The sequence below is a fragment of the Myxocyprinus asiaticus genome, chromosome 30, assembly GCF_019703515.2.
Source record: "Myxocyprinus asiaticus isolate MX2 ecotype Aquarium Trade chromosome 30, UBuf_Myxa_2, whole genome shotgun sequence".
NCBI classification, from domain to species: domain Eukaryota; kingdom Metazoa; phylum Chordata; class Actinopteri; order Cypriniformes; family Catostomidae; genus Myxocyprinus; species Myxocyprinus asiaticus.
Window position 1 is genome coordinate 20173575 of NC_059373.1, and position 25490 is coordinate 20199064.

The following is a 25490-nucleotide window of genomic DNA, read 5'->3' on the forward strand; positions in this document are numbered from 1 at the left end:
TAGAAAGCACCAGAATTCCCAATTCCAACAGTACCCCCCATTTGCAGCAGTATTTACAAAGTAATATGAGTCTATGTAGTCTGGTCATTGCTGCAGAACCCAGTGGACAGAGGAATTAATCCATATAATATTCAACTGCTCCTGTAAGCTTTTTTCCCCCCATCATTTAGAAAAGGTTTATATGGTTTATAATGGCGGGTATTTCAATGAAAATTTCTAAGGTAGGAAATTTATATGAGAATTGGTGGTCTTACACATCAACCTGTTTGGTGTACAGTTGAATTCCCACTTACCCCTCCACTAATGTCCTGTTGGCCAGACGAATGCAGTGCTCCCATAAGACATTGGAAACGGGCAGAGGAATCCGAACAACTTTTGACACATCTCCCAGTTTCTGGTTAAACTTCTCAAATTCCTGTAGAAAACAATTAGAGAAATGTGTTAGGCAGTCTGCATCCTGATGGGCTGTTATTACTGGCACAATTTCTAAACAGCCAAAAAACATTTTGGGGCAAATTTACAAAATGGTTATATTGCCACTAATCCGTTTGGTATTTCTGGGCAAAAACTAGCACCTTCTTCACCAACCACCACCACAATATAGTTTAACTAGGTGCTAAATTCGCTGAAACAGTGTTGTGCCATTTTCAAATTAGGTCACTATCATTATTTTTAGCGCAAACAGACCTCCTTAAGTTAATCAGGCTTATAACAGATTGCACTTTACTCACAAAATTCAGCGCTATTGCCTAACACAATTAACGTCTGCTGACATTTGTATACATTTTGTAGTCATCAGTCAAACGATGATCAAACAATGGAGAAGAGCGTTATAACCGGCCATTTATCCAGGCACATGGTGTGATCGAGCTCATTTTAAGCACTCAGCACTAGCACTCAGATCTGACCAAGGAGATCAGAAAATGTGGCACACTCAGCACTACAATTTTGGGCGTGTTTGCGCTATTACCTGAATTTGCACAGTTCCTTTACCCTTTATTCATAGCTGTTGAATCAGGTGCTAAACAACGCAGAGAGCACATGCTAAGTAACTAAGCAAGCAATGAATCATTCATAGTGAACCCGCCCCCTCCCCTTTTCCTGTTTAAATCTGTGTAGAGCTCTCCCTAGTGTGATGTACTTAATGTTAACCATATTTAAATAAATAACCTCAAGTTGGTTGAGAGGTCTGGATGAGAGGTCATGAACTAGCTAGAAATAGTATTATGTTGCAGAAATCCAGAATCCCAACAAAGGTGTAAATTAATAACTAAATCAGAAAAGTGTGGCCAGCAAAGGCTATAAATGTTCACTGGTGCCATATTGGCAGAACAGGTTTTTCGAACTACAGGATTTGCAATCCCAAGGTACTGTCTGTAAGTCCCTGCAGTGCAGATGTCCAGATAAAGCCATGCCACGTACAAAATCCTGTACTGTATAAGCCAGCTGCTCGCTGAGGTGTTGATTCAGCTGTGCTTAAGCCCATTTCTCTTTCACTTGTGGCAGGAAAACACGCCCATAACTTTCTTAGCGAACTGATATATGGCTCGTTTGAGAGCCAAGGACTACATGTACCGTGCTCTTGCACCTTGAATGTTGATACCAAGCCAAAAGCACTAAAATGGCTGTGCACTTTTTCAGGGTGATTTTTCTACCTTTAATCTTCTGTATTAATTTGAAAATATGCAGTTTATTTCACAACTTAGATATATAGTTTTAAAAAGAACAAAAGAGCTGGTCACAATATCTGCGTTTCAGTATCCAATTATAATTTATAGTCCTTGCATGAGACAACATAAGAATTGAGAAACTAATCACAGCTCACACAGATCAAACTAGATTTTTATATTTTCAGAAGAAAAAGAGAGTAGGGTGTTCTGGGTGGTTGCTAGGGCATTGCTATATGGAGTGGTGGTGGTGTAGTGGACTAAAGCGCTGAACTGGTAAGCAGAAGGTTGGTGGTTCAATTCCCACAGCTACCACCAGTGTGTCCTTGAGCAAGGCACTTAACTCCAGGTTGCTCCAGGGGGATGGGCACTGTAAGTCGCTTTGGATAAAACCATCTGCCAAATGCATAAATGTAAATGTATACAGTTGCTAAGGTGTGTGTGTGTTGATAAGCACCACTACATTTTGCTAAGTAAAGACGATAAACTCCTAGTAATGCAAATAAAAAGGTGCAGTTTTGTGTGCTTTTTACATTGAGGCCTAACCACATATATTGTATAGCATTGAAAAGTCAGTTCTGAGGTGTCATCAATAATGCTTTATAAATGGTGGTATCAGTCTCTTAAATCAATCTGCGGAAGAAAGCAAAACAAAAGAAAAAAATCTAATATTAGTTCTTGAGGTTGAGCGTGTTTACCGATCAAGATGTTCATACATTTTTTTCCCAATGAAGTTAATGTAACATTTTTACCAATATTGCTGCAGTTTTGAGGTTACTTAAAAAGTGTGTGTTCTACTTTTTTCCTATTTCTTTTACCCCAGTCACAGAAACGCACAAGTTGTTGTCACTTTCCATTGCTCTTGAAGCAGATAGTCTGTTTAAACAGAGTAGACAATTTAAAATTGTAACTAAAAAGGAAGTTCCCCATGAATATATGCTCATATTGTTATTAAGAATTTATATCAAGCTGTTTATAATATCCATTTCATAGCACAGTAATTCACATTCATTTGTTGAGTGTGTAACCATCTCTCCAGGGCTCCAGACTACGACTAAAATGGTCGCATATGCGACCAAAAATAATTGATTGCGACAATAATTTAAAATCTATCGCCATTGGCAACAGTCGTGTTGTGTGCGTTCATATGCGGTTTCGTCAGATATCATCTTGTGAGTTACTGAATACATCTTTAGAGCGCACACCCTTGTGTCTCGCGCCACTTTTCACCCATTCTGTTGCATCGCACGCAACAACAAACCCAGCGCGAGAGTCGTGACCAAATAACTCTTTTGAGTTTTGAGTCTTTTTCATGAACCACCCAAAAATAAGTGAGGGTTTGAACTCAGGAGCTCAGGTTAGCAGTTTGAATCAGTCACTTTCTCCGTCAATGTGTTCACAACTGGTAGCGCAGACACTTCAAAATAGGAGTCCCATGTGTAATTCGGGCTTCTTTATAATTTAAAGTCCTGCACCACTAAATAAAATGAAAAAATGTTCTCTTATATTTGTATAAATTATGAAAGGGGTGTGAACACTAATGAGACAAAAGGGGAATGCAACTTGCATATCTTCTCAACTATATATAATGTTTATTAAACCTCCAATTAATGGGTTATCAGCTGTCTTCCTTTTCTTCTGCTTTCTATCTTGTTTCTGAACAACATTCTAAATTGAGCAATAACATGATTTGGTGACTAAAAACAGCCATTTGGCTCCTTAATGTTTCAGTTAAGGAGCCAATGGCTCCTAAGTAAGTTTTTTAGTCTGGAGCCATAATTATAACTTTACTTCCAAAGAAACTGTTTATTAATGTAATTGTTACATTGCATTTTTCTGCATATTATATTCATGTTTAATGAAGTATATTACATTTCATGCCCATCATTTTTTATTACGGTCTTATTGTTTGCAGTGCATATAGGCCCACTATTGAAGTATTACAGTTCATTTGCATTGCCCATTGAGGCTGAAGATTGAAATGTAAAAATAAGCATCTTCCATTGAACTCATATCAGACATTTCACGAGTTTCACCTCTTCAATGAATTTGTGTCGAAACAAAACAAACATTAATGTGTAGTTAATAAAACAGTTGAATTATACATTTCCGTCAAACAAAGTTCCATCGTGCAGCTTTAAATGTGTTTAATTTCCCAAATTTCAAGTAGTCAAAAGAAGATTCACCCATGTAAACAAATGCCCTTTAACAGTCCAAACAAAAGGATGTAATTTTCTTGCTGTCTATAAATAAAAAAACAAGAGTCAATGTAAGTCACTGCTGAATTTTCACCATGATTAATTCAGTCAGCTTGACAAACCTTTACAAATTGGCTTCAGCAAACACACTTGGCACAGGGTTAAAATGATGGCACTGGGAGAAACAGGCAGAGCAGCTTCACTCGGCTTTATGGGTACACAAAGGTGAGCCTTATTTCTTCATTAGCAGCCAAGCTCCCTTACATTCCCCACAAAACTTTGCTGCTTCGTCCATGACTTATGTAAATACACTCTGCCGCCACATGATTATGCATATTTGGGGATTCAGCGAGCTTCCTCTGCAAATACGCCAAAGAGATAATTGAATTGTGAAACCCCATCTGCTCTGTGAGCCTCTTTGTCTCAATGTATGTGTCAGCTATTCAAATCATTCCCTCCTCCCCATGCAAAATGCATAGAGGCTAATGAACGAAGGTTACAGAAGAAACACAGACTTGAAAAAGAATGAGAAACCCTTAGTCCAGTGATACTTAACTGAGACATGGGATAACTTTTAAACTCTTAAACTTGCCCCTTCAAATCTGCATTTAGCTCCCGAAGCCTGACGTTTAAATAATTCAGATCCTGGCAAATAATTGATACCCACGATCTTTCAATCTAGATCAGGGGTATTCAATTAAAGTTTCAAGAGGTCCGGTCTCTACATTTCCTTCCCAGCAAAGGTCCGGAAAATAATAACTCGCACGGTGTCAGTATGGCTTTGAAATAGTTATTATAACTTTCCAAGTTGGCAGCAATAGTACTTTATTAAAAAAAAAAAAAAACAGTCAAAATAGTCTCTTCAAAGCAGAGATGAGGACACTGGCCCAGAAACAAAGCCAAAGCAGAGGGGTGTGAGGGATTTTTTCTACCAAAATATATATATTACATATATTTCATAGAGTTCATTAGTCGAGTGCACTCGGATATTAATATTACAAGATAAGATCAACATTTGTTTTCAAGCTGGGTGACAGCAGTCCAGTTTTTGTGATTCGGAATATTTTTTTTATTTATTATTTTTACATTCATATACCATTGTATGGGACATAGGAGTACTTTTGACAGAGAAAATATAGGTTACTGTAAGGGGGTTCAGGGGTAACCCCTTAGAGAAAATTAAGAAAATGTAAAAGTCTGAATGGACCATGTTTATATTTTCCTAAAGTGAAAATCTAATAACAATAAACTAACAATTTATATCTTAAAAAATATCTGTTTGCATAAGTTAAGTAGAAATGGGCTGACTATGAAATAATGGGAACGTTCTCATTAGAAGCAGAGAACTCTACTAGCCAGGCTAACTAATAATTTCTGTTAGTTATGACTAATAATCATTTAGACGTTAGTCTAAAAAGGTGACACGTAAACTTGTCCTATCACAAACCTGCTTTAGCTGAACCATCCAGATGAAGATAGTTTCACTTTGCTTTATTCTCATTTTCTGCAGTGAGTTTTAGCAAAAGATGTCAGTCTCCATCTACACTGCTGTTGTTAAAATAACCACACTTGGAACTCTACGTAGCCTAATCAGGCTTTATGCAACGACTCGTGTATACCACGAGGGAGAGAGGCAACATGCACGGAGCAGGAATGAAGCGTCGCTGCTTGAGAAAAAGATGATATAGCGCTGATCGCCCCTGAGTGCTTGTGGTGTGTATAGCTCTGTTGTTTTGACGCACTGCTCACTAATACTGTAGAAACGTTAAGACAGGACAGCCGTTGTCATTATCTCGTGGTCTGGATGGAACCAAGCCATGGTCCGCACTCGGTCCGCTAATTGGTGACTGCTGATCTAGATGAATTCACGAGGCACAGTCATTATGCAAGGGGAAAATGGGAGGAAAAAAAATGTGTGAACAAAAAGCTGAAAAGAAAGCTGTTTTAGTGGGAGTCAGGAATGGGACAGTATATTATAATATAGCGTTCCCATGCATGCTTAATGTGCTGCATGTAAAATAGCGACACATGGGGGACAGTGACAGCTTTCCAGGTCTTTCATTCAAGATTCAAGAGCCCACAAGCTTCTCCACAGTAGCACCCAGAGGAGCATCACTTAACCTGAATTATCTCACTTTAAACATGCAGCTGTGTGAGTGGGCACTGGTTCAACATCATGAGGTCCACTGACTGCACATGACTACACTCAGAGGCTTTATTTCAGTAAACAGTCCTTTTCCGGTACCTTTGGGCATATCATGCCAAATATCCTGGTTTTACAGGCATTAAATGGTCATTACATTGAAGTTGAATGTTCATACAGCACGAGTCTCATGCCAGCTTATATAATATTTACATTTTGTGATTATACTTTCAAAACAATGTGCATTTTAACCTCGTGTGACCCTGCGTCCACATGTGTAGACGTTGTATTTTGGCTTCGCAATACGCAACACATAATTTAAATTAAAACCGACTGAATACTGTTCACAAGAACCTGCACTGTCATTTAAGTGTTAAACATCTGGTGCACCACGTCACGTGACACAACAGCATGACGTTGATTTCCAGGAAGCGCTACTACTGGTGCAGCGCCAACAAAAGTGCCTCTGGTAAGAAACCTTTTTGATTGAAACCTGTTTGGTTGTAAATAGTAGCGTCTCTAGTTTCATTTGATATGCCACTTTAAAAAATCAATTCATTTTTTGCACGATAAAGATGAAGTCCACATATGTGGAAATTAGGACTGAATTCCCTCAAAAGTTGAAAAATCATGTTAGTTATTTTGAATATTTTTTCAACATTAACACATCTGTGGGTCTTTTCGCTTCATTTGAACATAAATTATGTTATTGTTTTATTTTATCACTGTACAATATGGTTATATTCATTAACATTAGTAAATGCATTCCTATATATTTAATATGCATTTTCACACTGAGAGTAAATGTATCCATGCAAAAGCTGAAAAATGATGCTTTCAGAGGCTTTATATGGAGTTAGGATGAAAATAAGGTGTATTTCGTACTGTTCTGAGACCAGTGCAGAGAGACAGCACACTGGAGGTTAAGTCATTCACTAAATAGGGAGCAAGGGTGCATTCTTTCTATGCAGCTAAGTGTATTCACTCCTAAAATCAGACCAAAAGTTCAGTTTCAGGCTACAGATGATGTTTGGACCACTCAACATGTCTGTCAGACATGGGACAATGATAATCAGTACATAGATTCAGAATTGTATAATGCAAATTTTTATTTTAACATGGTTGGCAGTGATTTGATGATGCTGGCCATTACTTTATTAATTCAGCTTTCTAGAAAATCAGCTGTAATGTCTATAATGTCTCAAAAACATAAATAACCAACATTCCTGGACACAAGGAAAATCTGACTTTCTTTAGATTGGTATTACTCAAAATTTCTTTAAAAAACTTAGTCCCGCTGTCCACATATGTGGACATCAATTTTTAGGAAAACTATTTGCTCTAGAAAATTATTATTATTGTTTTTTGATTGTTTATTAAGTGCTACTAGTTACAAATCAAAAATGGAAAAGGAAAAGGAAAATGCACACAGCAGTCACGCAGGGGTCTGTTAATGTTTATTATCTTGTCCTGTGATCTTCCATTGTAAATATACTTGTTTTTAATATATATATATATATATATATATATACACTGGCGGACAAAAGTTTGGAATAATGTACAGATTTTGCTGTTTCGGAAGGAAATTGGTACTTCAATTCACCAAAGTGGCATTCAACTGATCACAAAGTATAGTCAGGACATTAATGATGTAAAAACAGCACCATCACATTTTTATTTCTTCTCTTTTCTCCCCAATTTGGCATGCCCAATTCCCAGTGCGCTCTAAGTCCTCGTGGTGGCGTAGTGACTCACCTCAATCCGGGTGGTGGAGGACAAATCTCAGTTGCCTCCGCGTCTGAGACGTCAATCCGCGCATCTTATCACATGGCTTGTTGAGCGCATTACCGCGGAGACATAGCGCGCGTGGAGGCTTCACGCTATTCTCTGCGGCATCCATGCACAACTCACCACACGCCCCACCGAGAGCGAGAACCACATTGTAGCGACCACAAGGAGGTTACCCCATATGGCTCTACCCTCCCTAGCAACCGGGCAAATTTGGTTGCTTAGGAGACCTGGCTGGAGTCACTCAGCACGCCCTGGATTCGAACTCATGACTCCAGGAGTGGTAGTCAGCATCTTTACTCGCTGAGCTAACCAGACCCCCTGAAAAAAGTAATTTATGATAAAATCTAGACAGGCCTCATTTCCAGCAGCCATCACTCCAACACCTTATCCTTGAGTAATCATGCTAAATTGCTAATTTGGTACAAGAAAAGCACTTTCCATTATATCAAACAAAGTTGAAAGCTATTTGGTTCTTTAAATGAAGCTTAACATTGTCTTTGTGTTTGTTTTTGAGTTGCCACAGTGTGCAATAGACTAGCATGCCTTAAGTCAATATTAGACCAAAAATGGCAAAAAATAAACAGCTTTCTCTAGAAACTCATCAGTCAATCATTGTTTTAAGGAATGAAGGCTATACAATGCTTGAAATTGCCAAAACACTGAAGATTTCATACAAAGGTGTACACTACAGTCGTTAAAGACAAAGGACAACTGGCTCTAACAAGGACAGAAAGAGATGTGGAAGGCCAGATGTACAACTAAACAAGAGGATAAGTACATCAGAGACTCTAGTTTGAGAAATAGACGCATCACATGTCCTCAGCTGACAGCTTCATTGAATTCTGTCTGCTCAACACCAGTTTCATGTACAACAGTAAAGAGAAGACTCAGGGGTGCAGGCCTTATGGGAAGAATTGCAAAGAAAAACCCACTTTTGAAACAGAAAAACAAAAAGAAAAGGTTAGAGTGGGCAAAGAAACACAGACATTGGACAACAGATAATTGGAAAAGAGTGTTATGGATCTTAAACCCATTGAGATTTGTGGGATCAGCTAGACTGTAAGGTGCGTGAGAAGTGCCCGACAAGACAGCCACATCTATGTCAAGTGCTACAGGAAGCGTGGGGTGAAATGTCACCTGAGTATCTGGACAAACTGACAGCTAGAATGCCAAGGATCTGCAAAGCTGTCATTGCTACACATGGAGGATTTTTTGATGAGAACTCTTTGAAGTAGTTTAAGAAGTTCTGAAAAAACTTTCAAATTGTAATAGTAATGTTTCACGTTATTAATGTCCTGACTATACATTGTGATCAGTTGAATGGCACTTTGGTGAATAAAAGTACCAATTTCTTTCCATAAGAGCAAAATCTGTACATTATTCCAAATTTTTGGCCGCCAGTGTATAGGGTGTGTGTGTGTGTGTGTGTGTGTGTGTATATATATTTATTTATTTATTTATTTTTGTGATGGCAGACATTATGGCACAAATACTGTCAACAGAGATTAACTTGGATTGAACCTGGAACATTCCTTTAACTTTAGATTTCTGTATAACCTTCTGACACACATCAGCCAATCTGACACCACACATCTGGATCACTGCTTATCTTGTTTCCTGTCAAGTGAGTGGATAAGACATGTCAGCAATGTCCTGCCACTGTGGCATGACAGTTTCCTTAAAACTAAACAAACCATGCTGTATTCGACTGAAGAGAATGAAAAACACAGCCAAGAACGGACTATTCTTTCTAGATGCAGAATTGGCTGATATTTACTGATGCAAGTCTAACTACTGTATACTGCCACCCCCTCCCCTCTAGTGTGAAATGAACAGAGAGGTGCCAACACATTACTCTTGCATATAAAACCCATTGCACGGCCACACAAACACATTACCTTTAAAAGGACATCCACGTAGACATTGTGCTGTGACATTATCTCTTTAATGTCCCATTTCACTCCAGCCATCAGCAACAGCATCTGCTCGTAATCTATGGCTTTAGCTGCCACTATCCAGTAAATGGGCTTGCGGAGTTCACTGGCCGTAGATACAGTCTATAGGGAAAACAACAAAGGTCAAATTAAAGAGAGATGTAAATACAACATTTACATTTAAACATTTAGCAGACATTTATGCCCAAAGTGACAAAATAAACCCTATTCAGATGGGATTTGTTTCCCGTATGTCATTTTATTTAACCCATGGGTAAATAAACATTCCACAGTATAAAATGCTTGAGAAAAACATGCAGTCCAAACGTAACAGCCAGCGTTATCTGAAGTTGTGAAGTGCATCTAACATTTTCTGCCATCTTCTCATTCACCAACATCCACTTCAGACCCTTGGGACAACTTGAAAAACAACAATAGTAAAGGCCTCACAGGCTGAAAACTGCAGATTCACTGGATTTTTACCAACATGTCGATTCACAGTGGATTAGTATAACCAGGGGTTATTTTACCAGCCGTTTTATAGTAGGTAAAATATGTTGCAATCTTTACTGTAAAAACTACAGACATGGCTGATTTGCGTGGGATTAAAATAATGGTGAAGCTCATTACATTACCCCATGTCCAATATAAAAATAATCCCATCTGAAAAGGGCGATAGTCTCATGAAAACTTGTAATAATTTGTACAAAATGGCGAAATCGTAAGATATCGTATGACTTGGCTGATACGAAAAGTAGGACTAGGTAAAAATATAGATTTTCCGATGCGTCGTGATCTTTATTTGAACGAACTCGATATTGATTCTTAAATCCTAAAATCTTTTACTCTATGCTCAACCCTTCAATACAATGAGAGGAAATCACTTGCATTTGCAACTATGCAACTAAAAATGCCTGTGATTCGCCACTCACCAGTAATTGTGTAGTATAGTGGTGTAGTATTCAACAGTGAGATTTACTGCATGTTGAGAGTAATTGTGTTTCTGAGTAATGCGTCCAAATACGAGATCCACGCAACCATTTGTCATTGAATAATTTCACTTTTAATACCCTTTCTGTTCTTTACAGTTAGTTGTTGATCAAAAACAACAACAAAAAAATTATTCTAATCACGCATAGCATGGATGAGTTAAGCCATTCGAGTCCTCTCTCATTAATATGCGCTCATTTACAGATGCTCTTTACTGAACTGCCAGTTTTCTTAAAGAGACAGTACAGGTTTTTAGCATGTGTTTAACAAATCAATGTAAATGAATGAACGTTACATTTTATATAGCACTTTCCTGACACTACACTCAAAGCACTTTACACAGTGGACAGGGGACTCTCCTCAACCACCACCAGTGTGCAGCATCCACCTGGATGATGCGACGGCAGCCATAGTGCGCCAGAATGCTCACCACACACCAGCTGTTGGTGGAGAGGAGAGAGTGGAGTAATAAAGCCAATTAATGGATGGGGATTATTAGGAAGCCATGATTGATAAGGGCCAATGAGGGGAATTTGGCCAGGACACCAGGGTTACACCCCTACTCTTTTCAAGAAGTGTCTAGGGATTTTAATAACCACAGAGAGTCAGGACCTCAGTTTAACGTCTCATCCGAGACTTTTTACAGTACAGTGTCCCCATCACTATACTGGGACATTAGGGCCTACACAGTCCGCAGGGTGAGCACCCCCTGCTGGACTCCCTAATACCTCTTCCAGCAGCAAACTTAGTTTCTCCAGGAGGTCTCCCACCAGGTCTCTGACCAGGCTCAGCCCTGCTTAGCTTCAGTAGGCAACCAGTCTTGAGCTATAGGGTGATATGGCTGCTGGCCATATCACTTGTAAATAGTGCAAACTTATCAAGCTGTAAACACTTGTGAACAGTGCAGATTATGCATGTAAACAATAAACATGTAACAAAATATAATATATGCAAAACAATATTATATTTATTGATGGATTTGAATCTTGGGGTTGTACTTGCTTGTTTTGATTATTGACGGGGTTACCCATCCCATCCCCCTTGGAATCTATGCCCCTACAATTATTATACTGAATTAGAAATCCTACATTTCCTAAAATCCTGAAAGTCATACAAATTTAGTTCTCAATAATACTTTAAGTTCTAAGCTATTTATTATTTGATTAAATATTGAGTCTGTGTGTTGAAAAAAAAAACATTCTTAGAGGACATATTTGCCTTAAAACTGGCACCCACCTATGCATTTATAGATTAATTATATTAGTGGAATTTCTCAGGCTGCAAATCTTCAAGGACAACAGTGAAAATACATTCCAAAGAGTAAAAAAAAAAAAAAAAAACATCCAAGTGGTTAGCACTATAGACTGAATTATCAAGTGGATGCTTCACCAAAGATCCCTTTAAAGACGTTATAGAAAAAGGAGTAAGGTGCAACAGTCAATCATATCAGAATCTTTAGCATAAAACTGACATGTAAGGGAGGGTGGCTCAAAAAAAGCAATTGCTTAAAAAGAAGCATGGAAATGTTGCACAGCTACACTGAGATAGAGCCCTTGAGCCAAGATTCAAAGCAGTACGTATGGCTCAAATCAAACATCACTACACCAACAGTGAAGTATGGTGATGGAAGCATCATGCTGTGGGACAGCTTTTTATCATCAGGATCTGGGCATCTTGTTGAAATATAAGAATGGATGACAGAAACAAAGGGAAATATGAACATACAGTGGTGTGAAAAAGTGTTTGCCCCCTTCCTGATTTCTTATTTTTTTGCATGTTTGTCACACTTAAATGTTTCAGATCATCAAACATGTTTAAATATTAGTCAAAGATAACACAAGTAAACACAAAATGCAGTTTTTAAATGAAGGTTGTTATTATTAAGGGAAAACAAAATCCAAACGTACATGGCCCTGTGTGAAAAAGTGATTGCCCCCTAAACCTAATAACTGGTTGGGCCACCCTTAGCAGCAACAACTGCAATCAAGCGTTTGCGATAACTTGCAATGAGTCTTTTACAGCGCTGTGGAGGAATTTTGGCCCACTCATCTTTGCAGAATTGTTGTAATTCAGCCACATTGGAGGGTTTTCGAGCATGAACTGCCTTTTTAAGGTCATGCCACAGCATCTCAATAGGATTCAGGTCAGGACTTTGACTAGGCCACTCCAAAGTCTTCATTTTGTTTTTCTTCAGCCATTCAGAGGTGGACTTGCTGGTGTGTTTTGGATCATTGTCCTGCTGCAGAACCCAAGTTCGCTTCAGCTTGAGGTCACAAATAGATGGCCGGACATTCTCCTTCAGGATTTTTTTGGTAGACAGCAGAATTCATGGTTCCATTTATCACAGCAAGTCTTCCAGGTCCTGAAGCAGCAAAACGGCCCCAGACCATCACACTACCACCACCATATTTTACTGTTGGTATGATGTTCTTTTTCTGAAATGCGGTGTTACTTTTACGCCAGATGTAATGGGACACACACCTTCCAAAAAGTTCAACTTTTGTCTCGTCAGTCCACAGAGTATTTTCCCAAAAGTCTTGGGGATCATCAAGATGTTTTCTGGCAAAAAGGAGACGAGCCTTAATGTTCTTTTTGCTCAGCAGTGGTTTTCGTCTTGGAACTCTGCCATGCAGGCCATTTTTGCCCAGTCTCTTTCTTATGGTGAAGTCATGAACACTGACCTTAACTGAGGCAAGTGAGGCCTGCAGTTCTTTGGATGTTGTTGTGGGGTCTTTTGTGACCTCTTGGATGAGTCGTCGCTGCGCTCTTGGGGTAATTTTGGTCGGCCGGCCACTCCTGGGAAGGTTTACCACTGTTCCATGTTTTCACCATTTGTGGATAATGGCTGTCACTGTGGTTCTCTGGAGTCCCAAAGCTTTAGAAATGGCTTTATAACCTTTTCCAGACTGATAGATCTCAATTACTTTCTTTCTCATTTGTTCCTGAATTTCTTTGGATCTCGGCATGATGTCTAGCTTTTGAAGATCTTTTGGTCTACTTCACTTTGTCAGGCAGGTCCTATTTAAGTGATTTCTTGATTGAGAACAGGTGTGGCAGTAATCAGGCCTGGGTGTGGCTAGAGAAATTGAACTCAGGTGTGATAAACCACAGTTAAGTTATGTTTTAACAGGTGGGGCAAACACCTTTTCACACAGGGCCATGTAGGTTTGGATTTTGTTTTCCCTTAATAATAACAACCTTCATTTAAAAACTGCATTTTGTGTTTACTTGTGTTATCTCTGACTAATATTTAAACTTGTTTGATGATCTGAAACATTTAAGTGTGACAAACATGCAAAAAAATAAGAAATCAGGAAGGGGGCAAACACTTTTTCACACCACTGTATCTCTGCCATGAGAGGCTGTGCATTACAGCGATTTTACGACAGGTAAAGGGTGTTCTTATTTTACGATAATAACCAGCTGACTGTACATGATCCAATTTAATACACTGTATGGCTACTTATCAAACAAGTTAATTGATGGACATTAAATATTGAGTAGGGTTGAAAATGATTTTATTACAGTATGTGAAAAGCAAGAGACAGTGGAGTGCTACACACTATATAGCAAATACTAGCACAGTGTAGGAGACAGGTTGCCAGGGACAACAGTTAATCATATAGTTTAGCGGTCATTATATAAAAATATTTGCCCCTTTCAAAGAGCCATGTAATAATTCATAAAATACTCTACACCAAATTATCCTAACATTGTACAGTGAGTAGAGCTCATCAATTGTCATTTGAGTTTTTTAAGAAGTGATTTCAAAGACAACACTGAGCACCCTGCAGAAGACAAGTGGGAAATTGAAAGGGCTCTCAAAGGGAGAGATAGAAAAGGTCAGGTCCATAAATAGATGGATGAAACTGACCTGTGAGTAGAACTGCTGGAGGAAGGGCTTCTTGGCTGAAGGCATCATGGTGTCGAGATGGGGCTGAAGGAACTCAAACTGCTCTGCCAGAAAGACTCTGCAGGGAGAAAAGGGCAAGAATCAGAGAACGTTTTCTGCAGTTTAAAATGACACGCTTGCTCAGAATGGGCACATATTGGTTACCTGCAGGGAACTTGCTGATGCTGAAAGCTAGCTTCATTGGTGAAAAAAAGGTTCTACAGTGTAAGCCCCAATGCTCAAAGTAATTAACTGTAATGAGTAGGGAAAAATTTAATCATTAAAATCAGTTCAAATAAATTAATCTTGATGAGTAGTTAGAACTTTCTCTTTCTTTTGAGTTCACAAAACTGACACCTTTTAAGTAACCTGAACTGTTTTGTTGTTTTGAGTTTAATGAACTTACATTTTTTTGTTTTGTTTGGTAAACTCAAATTGGGCAGGGGATTTCTTGTTCCCAGCATGCTTTGTATGGGACTCGATAGGGAAAGTAAATGTTAAAATTAAGTGTTATTTTGTGTGTTTTTGCAACATGAATGCAAAGGGGGAAACTTGTTGGTGTTTAATGTGTTGTTATGTTGCCATATAGAAGAGTTTCTGTTATGTTGGAGTTTTGGGGGTCACCATTATGTTGAAGAGTGGAGCTTGAGCTTAGGTTGAGGAACGATACCAAGTGTGTATCCTACTAACTGCTTTATCCATTATTAAGCAAGTCACTAGTCAGACTTAACTTGGGTAAATAAAGTAATGGAAATAGCATCCATCACTTTAGGGTTAACCCTAACTCTAAAATGTATGAGTTAGCTTACTCAATTTTTCTAGTTAAGAGCAATTAGCAAGCATAAGTAGTACAAAATCAAAACCTGACAATTCCACTTACTTAAATTTGGAATGTATTACCTTAAAAAAAAAATTATGTAACTGATTACCTCACATTTTTTGAGTTCTGCTAACTTATTCGAGTTTACAGCGTAGAACTAGGAAGTTTGAAGCTTTCATTTGTACAGTTTTTTTTTTTCAGATATTTTTCAGACAGCTACAGGCTGAATGCCTGACATAATGCACTAGCTTACTTTTCAAGGGTAAAACTTGATTTCTTTCACAAAAATAAATATGCAATTTCTTTAAAACTCTGAGAGGCATGGTGTCCACTTCAGCAGACATCTTTAAGCACTCATTTTTATATGATGCTAGATCCAAACTTCTATGGGTCATTATATTTTTCTGTCAGTCTATATTACTATTCCCTTTATATCCTATTGTGTTTTTGTTGACAACATGGCTGATGAAAATGGTAAAGTAACTCTAGAATATCTTTAAATATACAGTATTTTATGCCAGGAGATCCAAACAGGTAAACCACTTTTATTAGGTGAACTAACACTTTTATTAAGTTATTACTTACATTTTAGTTGTTGTTTACATCCCATAACTAAAAATACATCTGTCCACTGTAGTTTGTAGTGGCCACATGCATTAAAAAGGCATATTTGTTTATTGGATATTTAAATATGAATTCCAATGGTACATGAAGCTCTCAGACAATTTAAAATAAATAATGAAAAGAAAAAAACAATGATATATATTGCATTTTTCTTTTTCTTTTTTTTTTACCTTTGTTTGGCATTAAGCGTTCAATCACTTCTATTTTAAGGGCCTCTAATTTAAGGGCTTAGAGTATAATGAGATGGGTAATTACAATAATTTATCATATTTTTTTTAACTGCTGAATTTATTTTTTCTCGCTTTGTCTAAAACTATTTCTTGCTTGCCTCATGCCTCAGATTCAATCATTTGAAACATGAGATTATTGTAAATCATATAAACTGTATAGAGCAGGAAAATAACTGTTATTCCAACTGCTTATGTATTGGCCATATTCATTTATGTGATCTGAGCAAATCAATTATGCCCTGTTAGCCACCACAGTAATCAAAACAAATGTGTGCCATTCTGTTAGGAAGGGGAAAAGAGAACTGAGTGAAGCAGTAATTACAAATCACTGACTCCTACTGCTGCCAATGACTGTGAACAACTGGGATCTTCATAAAGAATCAGTGCCCACCCACCACCACAATGTATAAGGCACCAGCTAATCTATGCTAATGACTGCCCACTTAGAGAGATAAGTGTTCATTGAGTGATAAGAGTCCAAATATTTGCATATTTCTCCAAATGAAAACCAGAGACTAGATGAAACCAGAATATGCAAACCATATGTTGGAGATCCCTAACTGCCAAGTCTTCTGAAGCTATAAGATTTCACTTCTACTTGACAAAAATAAGATAAACTGATAAAATAAAACTTTTTTTGGGACAAAAGGAAGCTGTGACAAACAAAAATGTAGGTGTTTTTTCCCCCTTGAAAATCTTGTCCAGCTTTATCTCTTCAATCAAACATGCCTCACATAAACAGCATTTGAAAACAAACCTGACATGACACAAAGATTGTCAGTGAATAATGGCTTAAATTTTGCCTGTTTGTCACACAGACTATCGTATGGCTTTAGAAGACTTGGAACATAGTGAGAAAGTTATATAGGCCACTTTTATGTTACATTTTTTGTCATTTTGAAGCTAGTCTCCCTTGACAGACCCATTCATTTCCATTATATTAAAAAGAGTGGCCAGTCACTGTATTCACCTTTCATTTTCCATGGAAAAAAGAAAGTCAAAGGGGTTTGGAACTACACAAATCTGACTAAATGATTACAGAATTTGAATTATATAGTGAAATATTCCTTTAAATGACTGATATTCAAATGTAACACTCATATAATTACATATGTTGCCTGCCAGCCAATCATCTGCGTTTGCTGAAATTTTGTGTCTGGAATATTTATAACCCGCCAACAATGAATGTTCCCAAGAAGATTTAACTGAAACGTGTAGAACAAATTCACAAATAAACAGAGAATCAGTGAATCGTGACCAGAGCAGTGAAGGAAATTACATCTAAATAAACGGGCGAAGAACACAAGTCTGAGTTTATTTGAAAGAGAGGTCATAAAATACATTTGTTTTCCTCCTCTTTGAAATGTTTAAAAACAGAATAATATTCAAGATGGAATGAGAAAAAACAGGTTTGTTTGCTCACCGGAGAATGGTGCAGAGGAAATAAGGAATAATCCAAGGTTGGTATGGTTATGCTTGTATAAATACAGCACTCAGACAATAACAAGATATCCAATTCTTTGGCTTATCTTTCCCACCCTTACACCTGCTCTCTGCTCATTCTCCGTGGCCTTCATTGATTATTCCATTAAGACAGGAAGGTGGTGGAGGGCAAATAAGAAGTTGCACTGGCACTATCCTTCTCAGAAAACAAACCTGGTTTTGATTGTAGTGCATTCTGAACATGTACATACTCCTCAAGGAGGGTTCGGCTGGAGCCATGACCTTAACCTCTGTGATGACTCAATGTGGTTGTTTTTGTGCAATCAGGAAAGCTGAGAAAGCTGAGAACTGTTCCATCTGGAGGTGAACCTCTTTTTCATATTTAAAGGAATAGTTCACCCAAAAATGAGCATTATTTACTCACCCTCATGTTGTTCCAAACTCCTATATTGCAATATCCTATTTTTCTGTGAAACTCAAAATGAGAATTCTCACTTTTCCACAAATTTACAACTTTTTACAAAATCACAGTTCACAGATTCATACCACATGCGTTAAAAACAAAAGCTTAATGCAAGGGCCAGGAAGAGAGAAAAATGCAGGTGTCTCGAGATTTTTAACAGTTGGAAATTCTTTTTAACTTTACATGCTCCAACGTGAGCGCTGAAATAAACAGCGAGACGTGGCACTACCATCAAAGATGTTCGTTTAGCACATGTTTTCATAGAAACAACTAAAAAAACAGCATGAACAGATGCAAAAACACTTTCAGTGTAAACAGCCCCTACAAAAACTGTTCAATGTGACTTCTAAAGCCTTTTATAGTAATGGCATTCCCTTACTTCTTTACTTTTGATATAATATGCTTTAAATACATAAGATCTATTTAAATAAGCATAATTGGACTTGATATCACTCCTGCATCTTTTTATCAGTTGTGAATTCCTTTTCATAATAATGGTGCTAAACAAACAAAAAAAACTAGAGCTGTCAAAATTAATGTGTTAACGCATGCGATCAATTTAAAATGTTTAATATGTAAATTTTGCTTAATCGCGATTAACACATTTACTGATTTGACATTTCGTTAAGCTACAGTACGTATGAGTTTTAAACACTTGTTGGAATAGGGCAGAACTTTTGCAATGACCGCTTTTCCACTATTGGGTCAGTGCGAGCCAGGGCCATTAACTGGTCAGCCAGGGCCAATAGCCTCGGACCTCGAGCCGCGAGACCAAAATCGCTCTGCATTCCCACCATTGGTCCAAAAGCCCCGCAGCATTGCCCTAAAACTCGCCTTTAATATGTCGCCCTGGTGCAAATGTCACACACCCCGCCCATTTCACAAGTCAAAACAAACGTGTGTGTTATCTACAGTAGTTATCTTGAATATCAAGTTGATATTGAATGGAAATGTTAGCTAGCTAGCAAGATAAGTTTACGTTGACAACTCGCCGACTTTAACTGCAGTGGTGTCCCGAGAGGTCTCTCCACTAACAGCAGGACGTTGTCCCAGCACACCGTCCATGATCTCGAACCATGGAAAGTTCTTCCTTTAAGCACCACTTAGTCCATTGTGCATCTTAATGGATTTGTAATGTGTCCGCATTTTTTTTCGCCGAGATGCAGGTGCATGACATCACACAAATATGTTGGCACACAGAGATGTACAAAGTTAGTGATAAACACTTTTATTAAATTATATCGATCAATGAGTCAAAGTTCCTCCATTACAAGATATTAAAGCTTGTTTAACAAATGCTTGAAGAGAAAAGTACACAAAACACTTTAATTTAAACTCTCTTTTGATGATCATGCACCTGTAGCACAAATGCTAGCATAGCAGTACTGTTTATCAGTTGGGCTGCTAGGAGACGACTCTGGTGACAGTCAAACCCGTTAAGCTAACGGGAGTGTTGCAGTTTTGGTTGTTTAAATGTCATTTTCCAAGCATCTGGAAATGGAATTCCTATGGACGGAGACCAGAGAATTCAAGTAGGAATATCCCACATCCGACTTGAATGAAACACAGCACAAGTGTCTCGCTAAACTCCGCCTTAATCCCCAGTTGGCCTTCTTTGGCCCAAGGGTAATCGGTGTGCCAAAGGCCATTGGCCCTGAATAAGCCCCAAGGAGGCACGATTAACCCCCGGAAGTGACAGCGGGAACGCAAATGGCCGTGGCACGCACTAGCACGCCTTCATTAGGCCCGACAGTGGAAATGTGGCTATTATGTCGGGCCGGGGTCATTAGACTGACGTAGTGTTGTCACAGTACCAAATTTTCAGTAGTCGTTACCGATACCACTGAAATTTCATGATTTTCTATACCAATTTTGATACTACAGCAAAAATATGCTAATATGATAATGTGCTATAGAACACACCAGTTTAGTTATTTTTAATTATTTAATAATTATTTTAATAATTATAGTTTAATAATTATTATAATTTTCCAGAACTTTCCAGAACATTTTTTAAAGTTTAATTTCATTTCATCATCAAATTGGTGTCTAATCAATAAATTCTTAAAACTTTTAACAAGTGAAAATAGAACTTCTCAATGTCATTGCATTTTTTTGCTAAATTTTTGCTTGTGATATTTTGATTAATCATTATTTTACTTTTATTATTATTACAGAGAATATTATATTTTACTATACAGCTGTAATATATTTTTATTACATTTCTTCAATTTCAGGCATCTAGCTTTTATTTTGAATCGTGCTTTTATAATGACGTGTGTTTTTTGCCGGATGCTTCACTTTTCTGAATAAACAGATCGTCACGGCGCAGTGTGATCAAAAACACAAATGCTGTGATTTTAATGATATACATTTATATTTTACATGTGCTGCATGGTTCACAATGGATAAGTGCTTTGTCATCTCATACAGCGTGAATGATTCTCAATGTCTGTGGAGTTTCTAGTGGATGAGCGGTCGGATTTATTTAAAGTATGCAGCTCATCCACAGTAAGACTGCAGCCTTTAGCAGTTTAATAAATCACACTAGAACATGTCACAATTTTAATTTGATTCACTGTCCATTTCAGTGTAAAAGGAGTTACAGAGCATGTGCTCAAATAAGCCTGTGAACATTTTAAAGCTGTCGTGCGTCAGTCATACTGCACGCTGGTACCGGATAGAGTCGTTGCTCGGTACTACCGGTACTGCAGAAACACTAGTATCGTTACATCTTTTTTATTTTAGTATATACTTGGTACAGAAGTACCGGTACTTTCGACAACACTAGACTGATGTACACACCACAAACACACACAACAGTGATGCCGTGTCAATGATTAAGTGATGGAGAAAGGACCTCTTAACCGTATTCTTTTGTACAAAACAAACCCAGATTGGACCTGTGAAAATCTACATTCACATGATTCGCTGCAGTGAAGCATCAGCGTCTCCCTTGCACAATAATGCGCGTCTGTCTTAAAGGACAATCATTTGCATGTGCAGTGCCAACGTTAAAAGCAAAACAATATGTTCTCTGCAGCGCTTTTCATGAGGAGTTCAAAATTGTGGCAATCATATGAATGCGACTTCACGACTGCTGTAGCAAAGTGGATAGCCATGATTAATAGTGCATTTCTGTCTTTATGTTCTGGAATACTTTGTTTGGAAAATGTTAATAAAACATTATTGTTACATATTATTTTATTTTATTAGAAGGAACTAAATGCATTTTGATAGGAAAAGAAGTATATACAGAGTCAAATTTAAGCACTTTTGAAATGTACGATTAATCACAATTGACTATGAAAAATCATGCAATTGATCATGATAAAATATTTTAATTGACTGACAGCACAAAAATCCTAAAGTAGGTTCATGTGAGGAAGAGAAAAAATTTTAAGTTGTTATTCACTGATAATCTTGCCTTCCAGAGAGCTGCTAATCTGAGACATTAAGTCATGAGTTGAACATGAGAAGCAGATCAGTCTGATCCATTAAAAAAAAATCCTTCTTTTGAGCTGGTTCTTTACAATGCGTCAATGAATCAGACACATTTCAACTCACAGCAGTTAACACGTCGAGCTTTGAGCTTGGCAGACGTGGTCAATATGAACATTATATGGAAAAGAACATGGGAAATATAACAGCATACCATATGTGTTCAGAATACCATAGGGTGGCCAGACGTCCCATTTTTCCTGGGACAGTCCCGTATTTAAGCACTTTTTCTAGTGTCCTTACTTATTCTGAAAAAATCGTGTTTTGTCCTGTATTTCGCCTTCCTAAAATTTCTCTATCGCCTATGCAGCTTTCTCAGTCGCGTGAGTATTTTAATCAAAGGTTGCCAAGGATACGGCTTGTAAAACCAATAAAATTACACTGTGTTAATTGAAGTACATGATTGGATTAAACTATCCAATCACAATCCCCTATCAATAGACGTCCAGTTAGTGAACTGATTGAAGAGTCAGTTTGAAAGAGCACACAGATGAAATTGCAGCTGGAAAAATGTCAAGGAAGCATGCATTTAATGAGGATCTTCAAAAAGAGTTTACATTTCTAAAAAAAGGAGTCACAGACAAAGCCTAGTAAAGTGAGGTGTGAGATTTGTGGAGCTCAATTTCCCATCGCCCATAGAGGCCGCACCAACATCGTGCAGCATGTTCACACAAAAAAAGCATGTGGATGCTGCTAAAATAAGTGTGCCACACCAAGTGTTACAAGGAGCACGGATGTGAAGGACTTTTTGCTTATCATTCTGCTGTGCACAGCCATAGCTTTGTACATTCATGACCTGAGAAATGTTTTGCAGGCCAGGATGAAGGAATCATTCATACCTTCTGACATTAAAAAGCAGTTGGATGCCCTGGTTGAAGCTGGTGACATGAGAGCGGATGATTTCTTTTGTGCAGTGAGAAACTTTTATTCAGCATCGGTGGATTACCTCCAAAATTGGAGCCGCTCATTGGAGAACACAGAAAAACTTGAGTGGGCCCTAATGAGAGACATCCCAGAGTGGAAAGACATTCAGAGCAGCCTCGAACACTTCTACTCCAGAATCCCCGCTCTCAGTTTGATTGACAAAACCACACTCTTTGATGAGTGGGCTTGTGCGAAAAACATTGTAATTCGTCGCATCACTGAGTGGAACATGAACAAGATGGCCGTGTCTGAGAGATGGACAGATGTTTTTTTCGTGAGCTGGAGAGCAAGACCATCAACTTAGGAGTTGTAGCCAAGGTTGTGGAGTTTGTTTTATGCCTGCCTGGGACATCTGCAACTGTGGAGCGCGTGTTCTCATTATTGAACGCAGCATGGACACCGGATAAATCTCGACTCAGTGTAACAGTCATGAAGGCAATGCTTTTCGTACGTCTTAATTTTGGACTGGACTGCTCTGCATTTTACAATAAACTCTTGAAAGACAAGCGCACACTGAGAAAAATTGCTGCCAGTGAAAAGGTGACAACATTTACAGATGCGGATTAACCCTCTACTTCGAAATGATCTGCGCCTAGGTCCACAAGCAGGAATCTGGTCACCCTAGTATGCCATGAGGCAGAGTAAATGACAGAACTTTCATTTTTAGGTGAACTACTCCTTTAAACTCTGGATCCTCTGATCCATTCCAATCTAAATCTCTGGTTTTGAGTCCAAATTCCAACACAATTCTTGGCGTGAGTCAACATCATCTGGCAACATAGCAGCATCCAAGGCAACTACATGGATCAAACTCCCTCAGTTCAGATCTCGCTGCGTTTGCAAGGCAGTATTCCCTGTTGTTGTGAAAAGGCTTAATTTTTTGATGAACAAGCAGTCAACAGGATAAAGGTCAGAGAAAGAGATACTGGATGGTAAATTTAAATGAGATTTAGCAGCTTCCATCAGCTGCCGCTCATCAGTATTATAGTGGAAATTCAGGTAGCTCTCATCAGCCCCTGCAGTGTCATATCACTTAATGAAATGAACTCCCCTTTCTGTTGCCGAAACTAACTCAGTCCACCTCTGTTGACTCGTCAGGAGGAAAGCGAGGCTTAATAGATCTGATTAGACAACAGCCACAGTGATAATGTGACTGATCAGGTCAGACAAGTTTGGTTGAATGGGGGTGTTGCAGGGGTTGCATTAACCGAAAATTCTGTCATTAACAGATTTTTTGGAAAGACTGATGGAAAATGTCACCCAGTGCATCAGTTTTGACTTCACTGTCTCACACACACTCCCACTGCTTGTGTGTGTGTGCCCTGTTATTTGCATGGTATTAAGATGCGTATTAACAGGTGTCATCACCATTAACACCTGGTAGTAGGCGTCTCTTTGACCAATTATGTATAGATTTCGAGGAGAGTTCTGAACAATTGACTGCATATCAGTCATTACCTTAATGTGTTACTGCATGATCAGTGTGACACTTTATTAATAAAGCACAAAAAAGTGTAGTAACAAAATTCAAGTGTGAAAAAGCGGCACATCATTTCAGCCAATTACTTGCATTTAATCTAAGTGCAAACATTAGCCTATGTTTAGAGCAGAATAGTCAGTTATTTTAAAGGTGCAGTATGTAAGATTCAGAAACCCTTGTTATTAATGACACCTGTGGCCACTAAGTGAACTGCAGCCAGCAACCTGTTGCTCGCGCTCACGCTCGTGCACACACTCCATAGGGACACGAGCGAGCGAGCATCCAAAACAATGATGTAACGTACAAAGAGACAACGTGATTCACCAGCATCATGCTGACAGATGAGGTAGCATAATTAAAAGTACACAGTTATGATTGTTTTACTATAAACTTTGAGACTGTATATTATAATTGACTCTCCAGTGCTGTAACAGGGCTAAAACAAAGTCTGGATATAGGTCTGACTATGCGAGACTGCAGTTTGAAGTAATCACTTTTCTTTGCATGATACATTGACTGCATTTATATGATAAATGCCAGCTTTATCAATAGCTGTTAGCTAAATTTGGTGGATGATGACAGTAGCTGTTTATAAAATAGACTGTACATTTATAAATATGTTGACACAATTCAGTATTGATGTGATTCCATCACAACTGTCATTTTGATATATCGATGCGCTATTGTTTTATAATAATAGAATGTATACATTTTCTGTATAATCAATTTACGTTACACTAATGAATGGGTCTTTTTGCATTATCTTGAACATTGTCTGGCATTCATTTAATGTGTTATTGTAGTTTAGCTAAAATTACACAGATCAATCCTTATGGCAATATATTACACATGCTTTGCAGTTATGTAAGCTTACCTGTACAATAAGAAGAACGCCAGTTCAGGGTCGGTTTTGATCCCCAAAACCGAACAAAGGTCCCTCCAGGAATCAAATGCCCTGCCGATGTTCACTCTAGTTATCGCTTGACCACGATCACGTTCCTGCTACGCCAGACAGGATTCAGTAGATAAATGTATTATTTTTTATTTTTTTTGGCTTACTTGGAGTTTGTGTAGGAGCGTTGTGCTGGGAGCCTGACGTTTGCTGGATTCCATCTCTAAGATAACGTTACCTAGTGTTGCAGTTTGTTGTCGCTGTTCAATAGCGGAAGAGAAGCGATTACTGAGGCAAGGCTCTCGGGAGCGCGCATAATCGTCACATCCTTTGGATTTTCCCGGCAAAAGCGACCCGCTCCCTTCACATGAAAATCAGTCTACAGGCTTTAATAGGCAACCTAGGAAGTCCAGGAAGGGCTAATTTTTTTAAGTTGTGTTACATGCCGTTCACACATTGGCAAAAAAAAGGGTGAATATTACATGAAAACTGTTACAT

General features: G+C 38.3%; 1 protein-coding gene across 1 annotated transcript in view; it reads right to left on the reverse strand.

The window, feature by feature from the left end:
* Positions 1–25490, reverse strand: part of LOC127421476 (syndetin-like) — a 207381-nt gene that overhangs the window by 17232 nt on the left and 164659 nt on the right. The window contains exons 24-26 of the mRNA XM_051664540.1: positions 14598–14694; positions 9698–9856; positions 294–415 (exon numbers count right to left, since the gene is read on the reverse strand). Of these exons, the coding sequence (XP_051520500.1) occupies positions 294–415; positions 9698–9856; positions 14598–14694 (378 nt within the window). The remainder of the gene's footprint in view (positions 1–293; positions 416–9697; positions 9857–14597; positions 14695–25490) is intronic.